This window comes from Schistocerca serialis, chromosome 10 (genome assembly GCF_023864345.2).
Source record: "Schistocerca serialis cubense isolate TAMUIC-IGC-003099 chromosome 10, iqSchSeri2.2, whole genome shotgun sequence".
Classification (NCBI taxonomy): Eukaryota; Metazoa; Arthropoda; class Insecta; order Orthoptera; family Acrididae; genus Schistocerca; species Schistocerca serialis.
The window spans coordinates 88997712-89010056 of record NC_064647.1 but is presented as its reverse complement, the minus strand read 5'-3'; the positions used below and the strand labels follow the sequence as shown (position 1 = coordinate 89010056).

Here is a 12345-nt window from a genome sequence, read left to right as displayed (position 1 = left end):
TCACACTAATATGTCTGAAATCACCAATTTTTATTCAGATATTCTGAGGAGACAAAATACAGTTAAAATGAAATTTTAGTATTAACTGTGGTCTCTTTCCCCAAAGCACCGTCTAGTGGAGTAAGATATCTTTCTGTGCTCCACCGTATATTCGTCATAATTGATGGCAAAAGCTATTTATTGTCAAAAGTACCTGTGATGAATTTAAATTAAAACTACAAGAAGAGTATTCAGTTTGTTATTTTTCAATTTTCTTTATCACCAGTGTGTCAAGCATAATTCTGTGTCCCTTCTGAAGACTAACCAATGTGTTTGGATTTTAGAGTCTTTCAAAAGTTTGTAAACAGCAAACTGGCAAACATGACATATCTCATGTGACTCTATGAAAACTGAAAAATAATTAATAGTAGTTGATACATGCCTTCAATTCTACTGACTTAGTCATATTTTATCCTAATTAATCTTCTGAAACATAAATGAAAACAGCCAATACATTAAATTGTAAGGCAGAACCCCCACAAAAAAAAAAAAAAAAAAAAAAAAAAAAAAAAAAAAAAAAAAAAAAAAAAAAAAAAAGAATGAAATTATTACAATAGGAATCAATCAAATTCCAGAAATGATTAGTAATGGGACTGAATTGTTTTGTTTATGATAAAATGAGTATTTTTTTCACAAGCTTTGATTTGAGTGACAAGTTCTTTAAGACAGGTCCTTTGCACAGAAATGAACATTTTGATTATGCTCTACATGTAGTTCTTAAACTGAAAGTTGTACATTTTCCTGCTGAGATGGGCACCGAGCTCATGGAGGACTATACTAAATAATTTACAAGACATCAAACACAGAAGCTTCAGTTTACATCTGATTTCATTGTAAGTACCTTGGTATACATACAGTTTTATCAGAAAATAAGATTTTTTAAAAGAAAAGGCAATTTTTTTTACACAAAATTGCTGGATAGCACTTAGCATCAGTACTGCTGATAGATGCATACAGAAGTAAAACTGATACACTTACTAGCTTTCAATACCAACAGTTCCTTCCTCAGGAAGGAGGGAGGGACAGTTTGGTGAGGGTTAAATAGGAAGGGCAGGCCACATGCCAGGATGAGAAGAACTCACCTGTAGTGAACAAATTGAAGGATACAAAGTGTGCGCACAGCAGAGGTGGCAACACAGCGATTGATCGTACGAGATGAGCGTCACGACTTTAGACTCACCTGCCTTTGACTGATGTCCACCTGATACGCAGGCTCTTGAGCACACATTTATGGGAACTGATGAAATACTCAGCATCTTGATACTGGTAGCATAGGCCAAAAACGTCCCCCAAGCGCAAGTCACTTAAATGTGGGCAGCCATCAGCTATAATGCGCAGTGGAATCACCTTGTCTGCATCTTCAGTTTCTTGTATGTGCAGCACTCTCAGGTCTGCCAGCCGTGCCACGGCGTCCAAGAATCTCACGTTTGCTCGGATACCCTTGTCGGAAATGGACAATGTGTGGATCTTTCTACAGCCAGCAAAGAGGTTGTCTGCTTCCTGAATCAAAGCGAAGCAGACACGAGTCAGGTTTATGATACACTATGGATAATTTGCAGAACTGATACGAGTACAAAAACAAAGTCAATCGCGTATATACAGGACATCGAAACTGCACATCTTAACAAATCAACTCATTAGACACAGGGAAGGATAAAAAGGGTGACAAAACTGCCCCAGAATTCCAAAATTACACGGATTACATCATCAGGGGCATCTGTCTATGCTATGTGTGACAGAATTTCAGTTACACTGTAGTACTTGCCATCTGAATGATGTAATGTAAATACAAATACTAACAAAGAGATAGAGGGGGCTGGCCAGTACTTACCTCAGCTCAGTACAGCCGATACATACACATAAAACACATAAAACAGAACCGAAAATTTACGTTCCTAGCTTTCGGAACAAATGTTCCTTCATCGGGGAGGAGAGAGGGGAAAGAAAGGGAAGAAGGGAAAGGAGATTCAGTTACTCACAACCCAGGTTATGGAGCAACAGGGAAAGAAAAATAGGGAGGGTGCAAGGATGGAGGCATGGTTGTCAGAGGGAAGCCAAAGATATTCTACTGTAAGTACTGTGCCAGCTTCAAACCAAAGAGGATGCATACAGAAGTAAAGAGGTATATAGTATAAAGATAAACACAACTATGTAGGATGAAAAGATACGTGAATGGCTAAAGAGGAAAGGGAAAGAGGAGAAGACTGAAGAGTAAATGGGATTGAGGTTGTTTAACGTAGGTTCAGCCCAGGGGGATGGCGGGATGAAAGGATGTGTTGGAGTGCAAGTTCCCATCTGCGCAGTTCAGAGGGACTGGTGTTGGGTGGGAGAAGCCAAATGGCACATACGGTGTAGCAGGTTCCTAGGTCCCTAGAATTATGCTGGAGGGCATGCTCCGCTACTGGGTATTGGGCATCTCCTAGGCGGACAGTTTGTCTGTGTCCGTTCATGCGCTCAGCCAGTTTAGTTGTTGTCATGCTGATGTAAAAGGCTGTGCAGTGCAGGCATGTCAGTTGATAAATGACATGTGTAGTTTCACACGTGGCCCTGCCTTGAATTGTGTATGTTTTACCAGTAGTGGGGCTGGAGTAGGTGGTTGTGGGGGGATGCATGGGGCAGGTTTTGCAGCGGGGTCGGTTACAGGGGTAGGAACCGCTGGGTGGAGAAGGTAGTCTGGGAATATTGTAGGGTTTAACAAGGATGTTACGGAGGTTAGGGGGGCGACGAAAGGCAACTCTGGGTGGTGTGGGGAGAATTTTGTCAAGGGATGATCTCATTTCAGGGGTTGACTTGAGAAAGTCATATCCCTGGCGGAGTAATTTGTTGATGTTTTCGAGGCCAGGATAATATTGGGTGACAAGGGGGATGCTTCTGTGTGGTCTGGGGGTAGGAACATTGTTGTTGGATGGGGAGGAATGTATTGCTCGGGAAATCTGTTTGTGGACAAGGTCTGTGGGATAGTTGCGGGAGAGGAAAGCATTGGTTAGGTTATTGGTGTAATTGTTGAGGGATTCGTCACTGGAGCAGCTACGTTTGCCACGTATACCTAGGCTGTAGGGAAGGGAGCGTTTGATGTGGAAAGGATGGCAGCTATCAAAGTGAAGGTACTGTTGTTTGTTTGTGGGTTTGATATGGACAGAGGTGTGGATGTGAGCTTCAACAAGATGAAGGTCAACATCCAGGAAGGTGGCTTGGGTTTTGGAGAAGGACCAGGTGAAATTCAGATTCGAAAAGGAGTTGAGGTTATGGAGGAAATTAAGGAGTGTTTCTTCACCATGAGTCCAGACCACAAAGATGTCATCTATAAACCTATACCAGGCCAGGGGAAGCAGCTGTTGGGTCTTCAGGAAAGCCTCCTCCATGCGGCCCATAAAGAGGCTGGCATAGGACAGAGCCATCCTGGTTCCCATGGCCGTTCCCCTGATTTGTTTGTAGGTCTGGCCTTCAAAAGTGAAGTAATTATGGGTGAGGATGAAGTTGGTAAGTGTGATAAGGAACGAGGTTTTTGGAAGATCTTCGGGGGGGCGTTGGGAGAGGTAGTGCTCAAGGGCAGAGAGACCATGGGTATGTGGGATGTTTGTGTAAAGGGATGTAGCATCTATGGTGACAAGAAAGGTTTCAGGTGGGAGAGGAGTGGGAATGGATTTGAGGCGTTCTAGGAAGTTGTTTGTGTCTTTGATGTAGGATGGGAGTCTGCGGGTGATAGGTTGGAGGTGCTGGTCTACCAGAGCTGAGATACGTTGAGTTGGGGCTTTGACGCTTGCTACAATGGGACGGCCAGGATGGTTCTCTTTGTGAATTTTGGGTAATAGGTAGAAGGTAGGGGTACGTGGCTCAGGTGGAGTGAGTAAGTCTATGGAAGCCATGGTCCCTCACAAGGCCTCACAATATATCGGGATTTGAGAGAGAACATGTAGTTGGGCTCAAAGAACCCGGTCAGTATAATCAGCGAATCATTCCACATTTGAATATGGAGTGATACCACTATTCGAAGATGTTGGCAGGCATAGGTGAACGGCGGCAAAACATAGTGTCACGAAGGAAGCGGTGACCTAGAGAGATGACAGAATGTGGCGGCCGAGCAATCGCCAGAGAGGCACTAAGAGCCTCAAATTCATCATTATCATTGATCCATTGTGCAACTGGTGCTTCAGTGACTGCAAAAATCATTAATAGGAGGCTCACACAAAGGAGGCTGAGCTCACAGCAGCCCATGCACCAACTGCCATTGACATCTGCACATCAACATGCCTATTTGCAGTGCTGTTGGGTACATTTGGCTGCGAATCACATTGACTGGGGTAGAACTGTCTTCAGAGATTAGTTCCACTTCAAACTGAGCACTGATGAGCAGTGAAGACGTATCTCGAGGTGACATGGACAAAGGTGTGATACCAACCTGATTGTCGCCCACTATATGGCCTGACAACCAGGAGTGATGGCCTGGGGCACCATTTCTTTTCATAGTAGGACCTTTTGGTTATCATCTGTAACACCCTTACAGAACAGAAGGGCACTGACGATATCTCACACCCCAATTTGTTGCCCTTCATGGCAAACAACCCTGAGCTTGCATTTCGGCAAGATAATGCCCACCCACACAGTGTGATAATTTCTACAGCTTGTCTTTGTGCTTGCCAAACCCTACCTTGGCCAGTAAGGTTGCCGGATCCCTACCCAACTGAGAACATTTCAAGTATTTCGGGAAGGACCCTCTGACCACCTTGAGATTTTCATGATCTAATGTGTCAGTCAGATGGAAGTTTGCACGATATGCCTCAGGAGGATATCTGACACCACTTTCGATCAATGCCAAGCTAACTGCTAGCATAAGGACCACAGCTGGACCAATGCATTATTGGCTTGCTCAATTTGTGATGCTCTTTGTCTTGAATAAATCATTCAATTTTTCTCAAATTGTAAACATTTGATTGTTATACACTACACTACTGCTATCAAATTCATCCCATTTGGATGCTTCTGTCCTGGTGTGTCTTTTTTTCCCTTCTTATTGTGGTACAGTACAAGAAAGAAATACTGATTAATTAAGGGAAGAGCCTGGCACTGCTACTCTTGAACAAGGCTTCCAATATCTGGTTTGACGCAACTCTAAGTCAACTCTCCACATGAGTGTCAGTGATTAGAAAAAAAAGTGATGCAAAACAGACAGAGCACACTAATAAGGCTGCAATATTTTTCCTTAAGCACATACTTTTGACAGAACTCCAATAGAGGTACACTTTCAAACTTTTTCCAAATCTGAGTGACACTGAAAATCTTCACAAGCCATATGTAAATCCTTGGAGACTTTGTCTGCACTTATGCAGAGAGGGGAACAAAAGAGATTGAAACTTACTTTATTGCCCTTGAAGTCTCAAAATCTACTACTGAATTCCTCTATTTAGGTATGATTTTATGTATAAATCTCAGACAGAATTTTCATTGCTGCTTTTCTGCTGGTGAGGAAAATATACGAAACTGTTATTTGTGATTCCCAACTTCACAGAGTTATTTTATCTTAAATGGCTCCACACGGTGATACATAGTTCTTATTAACTGTTCTTTCCATTGGAAAAATATATTTAGTTTATCTGAGTGAGCCATTGTAACTACCACAAAAGTAAAATCCCACATTCATATTGCACCTTCAAATTCATACTTCAATCGATCCCTTGGTTCCTTCCACCACAGCAATGCAAATGCCTCAAACCAAGAGGCCTGCCGATTAAAAAGGCACTTCAAAGAGAAACAGCAAATTTTTGCACGAATCACCGCCAGTGGAGAAATGAAGGTTGATCACCAGTCTGGTTCTAACTGATAGAAACAATTTCATATTGTTATCGGTCTCACCAATTTTTGGATTAATTGCTTTTAAATGATATATTCAAAATAGTGTTTCAGCATTCTAGAAAAACACATTCATCTGGCAGTTCATTTACTTAATAAATAACACATCCACAAATTGCTACTTCTCATGCAAGGCTACAATGTTGCCGGACAGCATTGTTGGACTATAATGTTGGCAATAACCAACTTTTACAGTCTGTACCTCAATTGTCCATGACAGAGATTGGATTGTTTCAGTTGTCAACAAACTGAGTCCATTCAGACTGGCCTTAATTCTGAGCAGCAGGAAATTGGAAAATGCCTGCCACCGCTGGACGGGATGGAAACGTGGCAGCACTGCCGAGTCATACTCGGCCACAACTAGGAGGCATGCAGTTGGAGCATTGCCGCTGTGCAACTGGTGGGCACTGTGGCTGTCCCTTTGTGTTTGGATGGCTCTTTTCCTTAACGTCACGGGAACATATATGTGGTAGACAGCCTTGCCTCTGTGTACTCGGGCTACAAAATCTTTGCAAATGTCCCCACCACTGCAGAAATGGACAACTGGTAGAAACTTCACTTTTGATCAACTCACTCTCGGCTCCTAGAGGCAAGGAGTGTTTCGGGAGGGCCGTCCTAATTTTAGTGCCCTGTCTCTTAGTTGTATCCGAGCCTCCACATTTCACTGGTGATAATGATAGTCCCCCCTCACACACACACACACACACACACACACACACACACACACACACACACACACAAAAAAAAATGTGTTTCAATATTTTTTTCACCATCACTGTACTGTCATTCTCAGGGCAGTCAGTCAAAGTTTGGGGACTGACTGAGCACACATTTTCTCCATGTTCAAATTGTGGCTAATCGTGTCATGCATAATGGTTTTCAGAACACTGAGAGCCTCTGCTACGATTTGTATAGCCATTCGACAACCACCGTTTGAAAGGTTATGAAGATGTGACACGTTTCATCACTTTTGCTGGCACGAGGCTCCAGAGTGGGATGCATCATTATGTCTTCCTGACACCTCTGAAACGATGTTTATAGCTTAATAACTTGAGAATTTCATGAAGCAGAGTCCTTATAGTTTTTCCATACATCACATCATATCTCACCATACTCTGAGTGAAATTTTCCACTGTCAAATTGGTGCAGCCAATCTATTTTCGAAAATACTTTTGGTCTCTCAATTTCATTCACAGTTGTTTCTATCCCACTGGAGTTTTGACTCGATGACAAAATTCAAAAGTTACTATTAAAAGTAAGAAAATTAAAAACTGCGAGAGAAAGAGGAAAATGTACCCAATATCTGATTACAAAATTAACATGCCAAACAGTCACCTCACACCCATCTCAGTCACTCGACATCAGCTGCTTTACTTGCTCATATGTGGAACAGCTACGTACATAGAGGGGCTTCAACTGTACTTGGCTTCCACATATGGAACAATTACTTAAAAATCTGAATGTTTAAAACACCTATAACATAATCATTGCTTATCAGATGAGTGGTCTATTCATAATTCATTGTAGTTCCTTCAAATACTGAAAACTGTAGTGGATTACATTAAAATAATGAAAAACAATGACTGTTATAGTTTTTAAGTTTATCTTTCTAAACTTGTATGCCACTTTCTATGAAGATAACTTTTCAGCCTGACAAGTACAACATATAAGAAGCTGTGCAACTTGATGTCAACTGACTGATGTAGGCATGTAACAGACATGTAACTTTTGGGAAAGGTATTGACCATATTTTTATACCCCTATTTGCACTGTACCATAATTTTTTCTAATTCAATAGTAACTTTGCATTTAGTCTTTTCTGTATTTTTTAACTCTAGGAATGGCTTATAAGAATCAAATCCAATAAACTGTTATAACTCTGACTGAAGTGATCAAGACAATTATAAAAAAGGGACCCTGAGTTTGGGACAGAACTCATCATGACTCATTAATTGTCCATAAATTCCACTGTGTGTGCCAACATGTAACTGTAAGGATGTTCACAGAAACAGCAGTACTGATACTCAAAGCCTAAAGCTGACTGACAAGGGACTGTACGAATTTCCCTCACTGATTTGATTCTTATGGGATGTGCAGGGCAGGACTATGATTTCAACACACATAAATACGAAGATGCAACTCTCAACCATTTTCGAGAAAATTACGTTTGAACATTCTACAGATATTTATAAACTTTGTATGGCCTCTAGTACTAACAAAGCCCACAGTAAGTGTGTTAAGCAGTTGGTTTTGGGAGTGCAAGGTCCAAGGATCGAATATCACCGCCTGCACTTTTTTCCCTTCCCACATAATTATTATGACTGTCCAAACCATCATTACTGAATCATTAATTTATTATTTTCATAGTCTTTACGCTGAAAAAAGAAGAAAAAAGCTTCATAATAAGAACAAAAAATGGATATGCAACTTCCAATTAATTCAGTACAGTCATTTTATTTATATTATTTTATCTACATGTGGCAAGTGTAATGTGCAATCTATGGAGCACTGTATGAATCAGGAGGATACTGATCATGAGAACATTAATTATTGTGAGATGTAGCAACTGCAATGAATGTCAAATCTTTGCGTGTGTATGGCTTTTTCAGTGTGTCTATTGCATAACAAATTTGGGTTACATTCGTAAGCAGTTCTCTGTCATCACACATATCTGTTGTTAAAATTATGTGGGAAGTGATAGTTGATCCACAGACCTCACACTTATGAAACTACACGCTTACTCACTTGGCTACAGAATCCTCGATTACGTTTCACCATACGAATCGTGTAACCACACATAAAATGTTCAAATTCGATTCTCTCAAAAACGGTTGCATGTTGTGTCTTACTATTTGCATATGTTGAAGTCCTAGTCAAGCTCTACACAGCCTGCCAATACAAATTACATCGGTGAGAGGAAGTTTGCCCTTCCGAGCTAGACAGGATTGTGAAGATAAGACATCACCCAGTTTAACCGATCTAAGTCAAATTGGTTGAGATAGGTGGCAGCATAGTTGAGACTGACAGGAGCATCAGAAGAAAAAAAATAATTCCATTACTGTTCAGACACCCCTCATAGTGAGTGATACTTCCTCCTCAGCAGGGATCTCTCCAGCACCGATACGAGACACTTACCAAGCAAGTCAGCATCTGCCAAAAGTTAATCTCGAGAGTGGTAAGGTGTGGGCAGCTTCTAGACAGAGCCTGGAAGACACCAGGTGAGACTTCTTTTTCTAGGATCACAGTCCGCAGCTGTGGCACTGCAGAAAATGTCGCAATAGCCTCCTCTTCACTCGTTTCCTGTCTGTGCCAAGAGCAGTAGATTTGATTTTAGTTTCATTTGCACAAGCACAACATTTTCAGCAATAAAATCACATAACTGCAAATGTAGCTTTACTGACACAGTTGTGTCCACTGCATGTTCATAACAGTATGAGTGGGAAATTAAGATATCTTCGCTTTCAAAGCAGCATAATTAACCGATTCACAATGGTTCAGGTGGCCTGATGACCATTCTTCTTCTGTTAACAACTTCGTTCCTTTCACAACCTAATTCAGGAAGCAGTCTCACAAGAAGATATTTGGAGACACTTTCACAATATACTCTATAAAAGAAGTTTTTCCCTTGACATAGATGCAGTGCATAAAATTCTGCCTCACCGTGTTTCTCTCTCTCTCTCTCTCTCTCTCTCTCTCTCTCTCTCTCTCTCTCCCCTTCTTCTTCTTCTTCTTCTTCTTCGTCTTCTTCTTTTTTCACAATGTTTCGTAGCTACCAGTCCATTTTCAAATAGTATCTTACAAAATTACACCAGCAAAATGTAGTATAAAAAAGATAATTCTAACACACAATTACTGTATTTACTCGAATCTAAGCTGCACTCAAACCTAAGCCACACATGAAAAATGAGACTCGAAATCAAGGACAAAAAAATTTCCCGAATCTAAGCCGCACCTGAAATTTGAGACTCGAAATTCAAGGGGAGAGAAAAGTTTTAGGCCGCACCTCCAAATCAAAACAAAGTTGGTCCATTGAAATATGAGACACAATTTAGGTCAAATGAATGGCGATACAGCTACAGTAGTTTGGTTCAAGTCGTAAGCTTAGCAGTTAAGCTTTACTAGCTAGCCACTGCTATGCGTCAGGCGCTCCGTCCGTATTTATATGGGTACCCTTCCTTTTTCACGTGCTTCGTCTGGTTTGAATTGATTGCTTATTTTTCTTTGATCTGATAAGTGCCGTTCTTTTTGTTGTAGGTGTTTACGTCGCTCTAAGCTGATAATGCATTATTGTACTGTGTCATGAATTCATCTACATCTACATCCATACTCCGCAAGCCACCTGACGGTGTGTTGCGGAGGGTACCTTGAGTACCTCTATCGGTTCTCCCTTCTATTCCAGTGTCGTATTGTTCGTGGAAAGAAGGATTGTCGGTATGCTTCTGTGTGGGCTCTAATCTCTCTGATTTTACCGTCATGGTCTCTTCGCGAGATATAGGTAGGAGGGAGCAAAATACTGCTTGACTCTTCGGTGAAGGCATGTTCTCGGAACTTCAACAAAAGCCCGTACCGAGCTACTGAGCATCTCTCCTGCACAGTCTTCCACTGGAGTTTATCTATCATCTCCGTCACGCTTTTGTGATTACTAAATTATCCTGTAACGAAGCGTGCTGCTCTCCGTTGGATCTTCTCTATCTCTGCATTGTTTGTCACATTCTGATAATGAGTGTTAATGGCCTGTCACAGCTCACAGCATGACTTGCTTTTGTGCACGCTACCGCCGCTTACAATTAAAAGAGAGAGAGAGAGAGAGAGAGAGAGAGAGAGAGAGAGAGAAATCGTCTCATTAGCGAAACAATGGCAAGAGACTGCTATTTGTTGTTACTTACACTGCTGCTTTCTTTGATAATGATCAACAAGAACTAAATAATAGACTGCGAATGATAGAAGATGTTCTGAACGAGACTTTAGTGAAAATTTTTCTCCGTTTGAAAATCTTTGCAGACGCCTCTTTACTACATTACATTCCGCACAGAAATTAGGGTCATCTTAGATTTAAAAATCTAGTCAACTGCCATGCTTCATTTCTGACTGTATCTGTGGTGTCACCGCCAGACACCACACTTGCTAGGTGGTAGCTTTAAATCGGCCGCGGTCCATTAGTACATGTCGGACCAGTGTGTCGCCACTGTCAGGGATCGCAGACCGAGCGCCACCACAAGGCAGGTCTCGAAATACGGACTAGCACTCGCCCCAGTTGTACGGACGACGTAGCTAGCGACTACACTGACGAAGCCTCGCTCTTTTGCCGAGCAGATAGTTAGAATAGCCTTCAGCTAAGTCAATGGCTACGACCTAGCAAGGCGCCATTAGTAACATTGCTTGTATCTATGGAGTCTCACTTATATCGTCAATAGCGATGTACCAAGGATGGATTAAAGTTAAGTATTCCAGAAGCTACGTACTTTTCTTTATAGCATTCATTACGTATCCTGTTACAGACCTATCTCTTGCCTGCGTGAACTAAATGCGTGCCTTTCGGCTACTTCCGTGGCGTGGCTGTCTTGCTACGCCAGAACAGTATCACTATTAGGCAAAAGAATAATATGGATATAAACATGACACAATATGTATATTCTTCCACGTTTGCTGTTGTCTCACTCTAGTTTCATAGTTTACTAGGCAGACAGGATTTAAATGAGATAGCAGCAAACACGAAAGAATACATGGCAAAATGTTTATATTCGTATTATTCTTATGGTGAAGAGAATACTGCATGTGATTCACAATTCAAAAAGTTCCTATTAGCAACCATCTCTCCTCACAGGTAGGAAAAAATTCAGAACGTAGAGTTGGCCATATTGACAAATATCCCAAACAGTCTTGCCAGTCGGATTTTCGTAGTAAATTAAAATGCTGCTACATTCAAAGATGACCAATACGGAATTTGTATTTACCTCATTGAATAATGTATGAAAATGTAGTGGTGGAAACTCGGGGCAGAGAAAAAAGCTCGTCTTCCACCTTTTTTTTAATTTATTTACTGACGCAGAGATTTTGCCTGCAAAACATGCCTGTGTAGCGCTACATATATTCGACGGCAGAAGTTAGTTGTGGTGACACCTACCAACATTTTTCAGAACTTCTGCCTACTTTGCACTCGATTATAAGCCGCAGGTGGTTTTTTGGATTACAAAAACTGGAAAAAGCGTGCGGCTTAGATTCGAGTAAATACGGTATTCAAAGACAACATTTATGTACTAGGCTTTTAAAAAAAAAAAAAAATCAGCAATAACCATGTGTTGTCCAGTACTAAAAAATTCAAACTGGATCATATTTAGTGGTGACATACTAAACATATAACATTCAGTCTAAAGATTTTTAGAACATTTTTTTTTTTTTTTTTTTTTCATTTCAGGTAGTTGGCAATGTTATTATTTATCTTTTGAAACACTGTTCCTG

The 12345-nt window shown here is 41.0% G+C and overlaps 1 protein-coding gene across 6 annotated transcripts in view; it reads right to left on the bottom strand.

The window, feature by feature from the left end:
- The window catches only part of LOC126425122 (F-box/LRR-repeat protein 7-like), an 82416-nt gene that overhangs the window by 55026 nt on the left and 15045 nt on the right, over window positions 1-12345 (bottom strand). For all 6 annotated transcript variants that reach the window (XM_050088056.1, XM_050088061.1, XM_050088060.1 and 3 more), the window contains exons 3-4: window positions 9022-9190; window positions 1220-1539 (exon numbers count right to left, since the gene is read on the bottom strand). In XM_050088056.1, the coding sequence (XP_049944013.1) occupies window positions 1220-1539; window positions 9022-9190 (489 nt within the window). The remainder of the gene's footprint in view (window positions 1-1219; window positions 1540-9021; window positions 9191-12345) is intronic.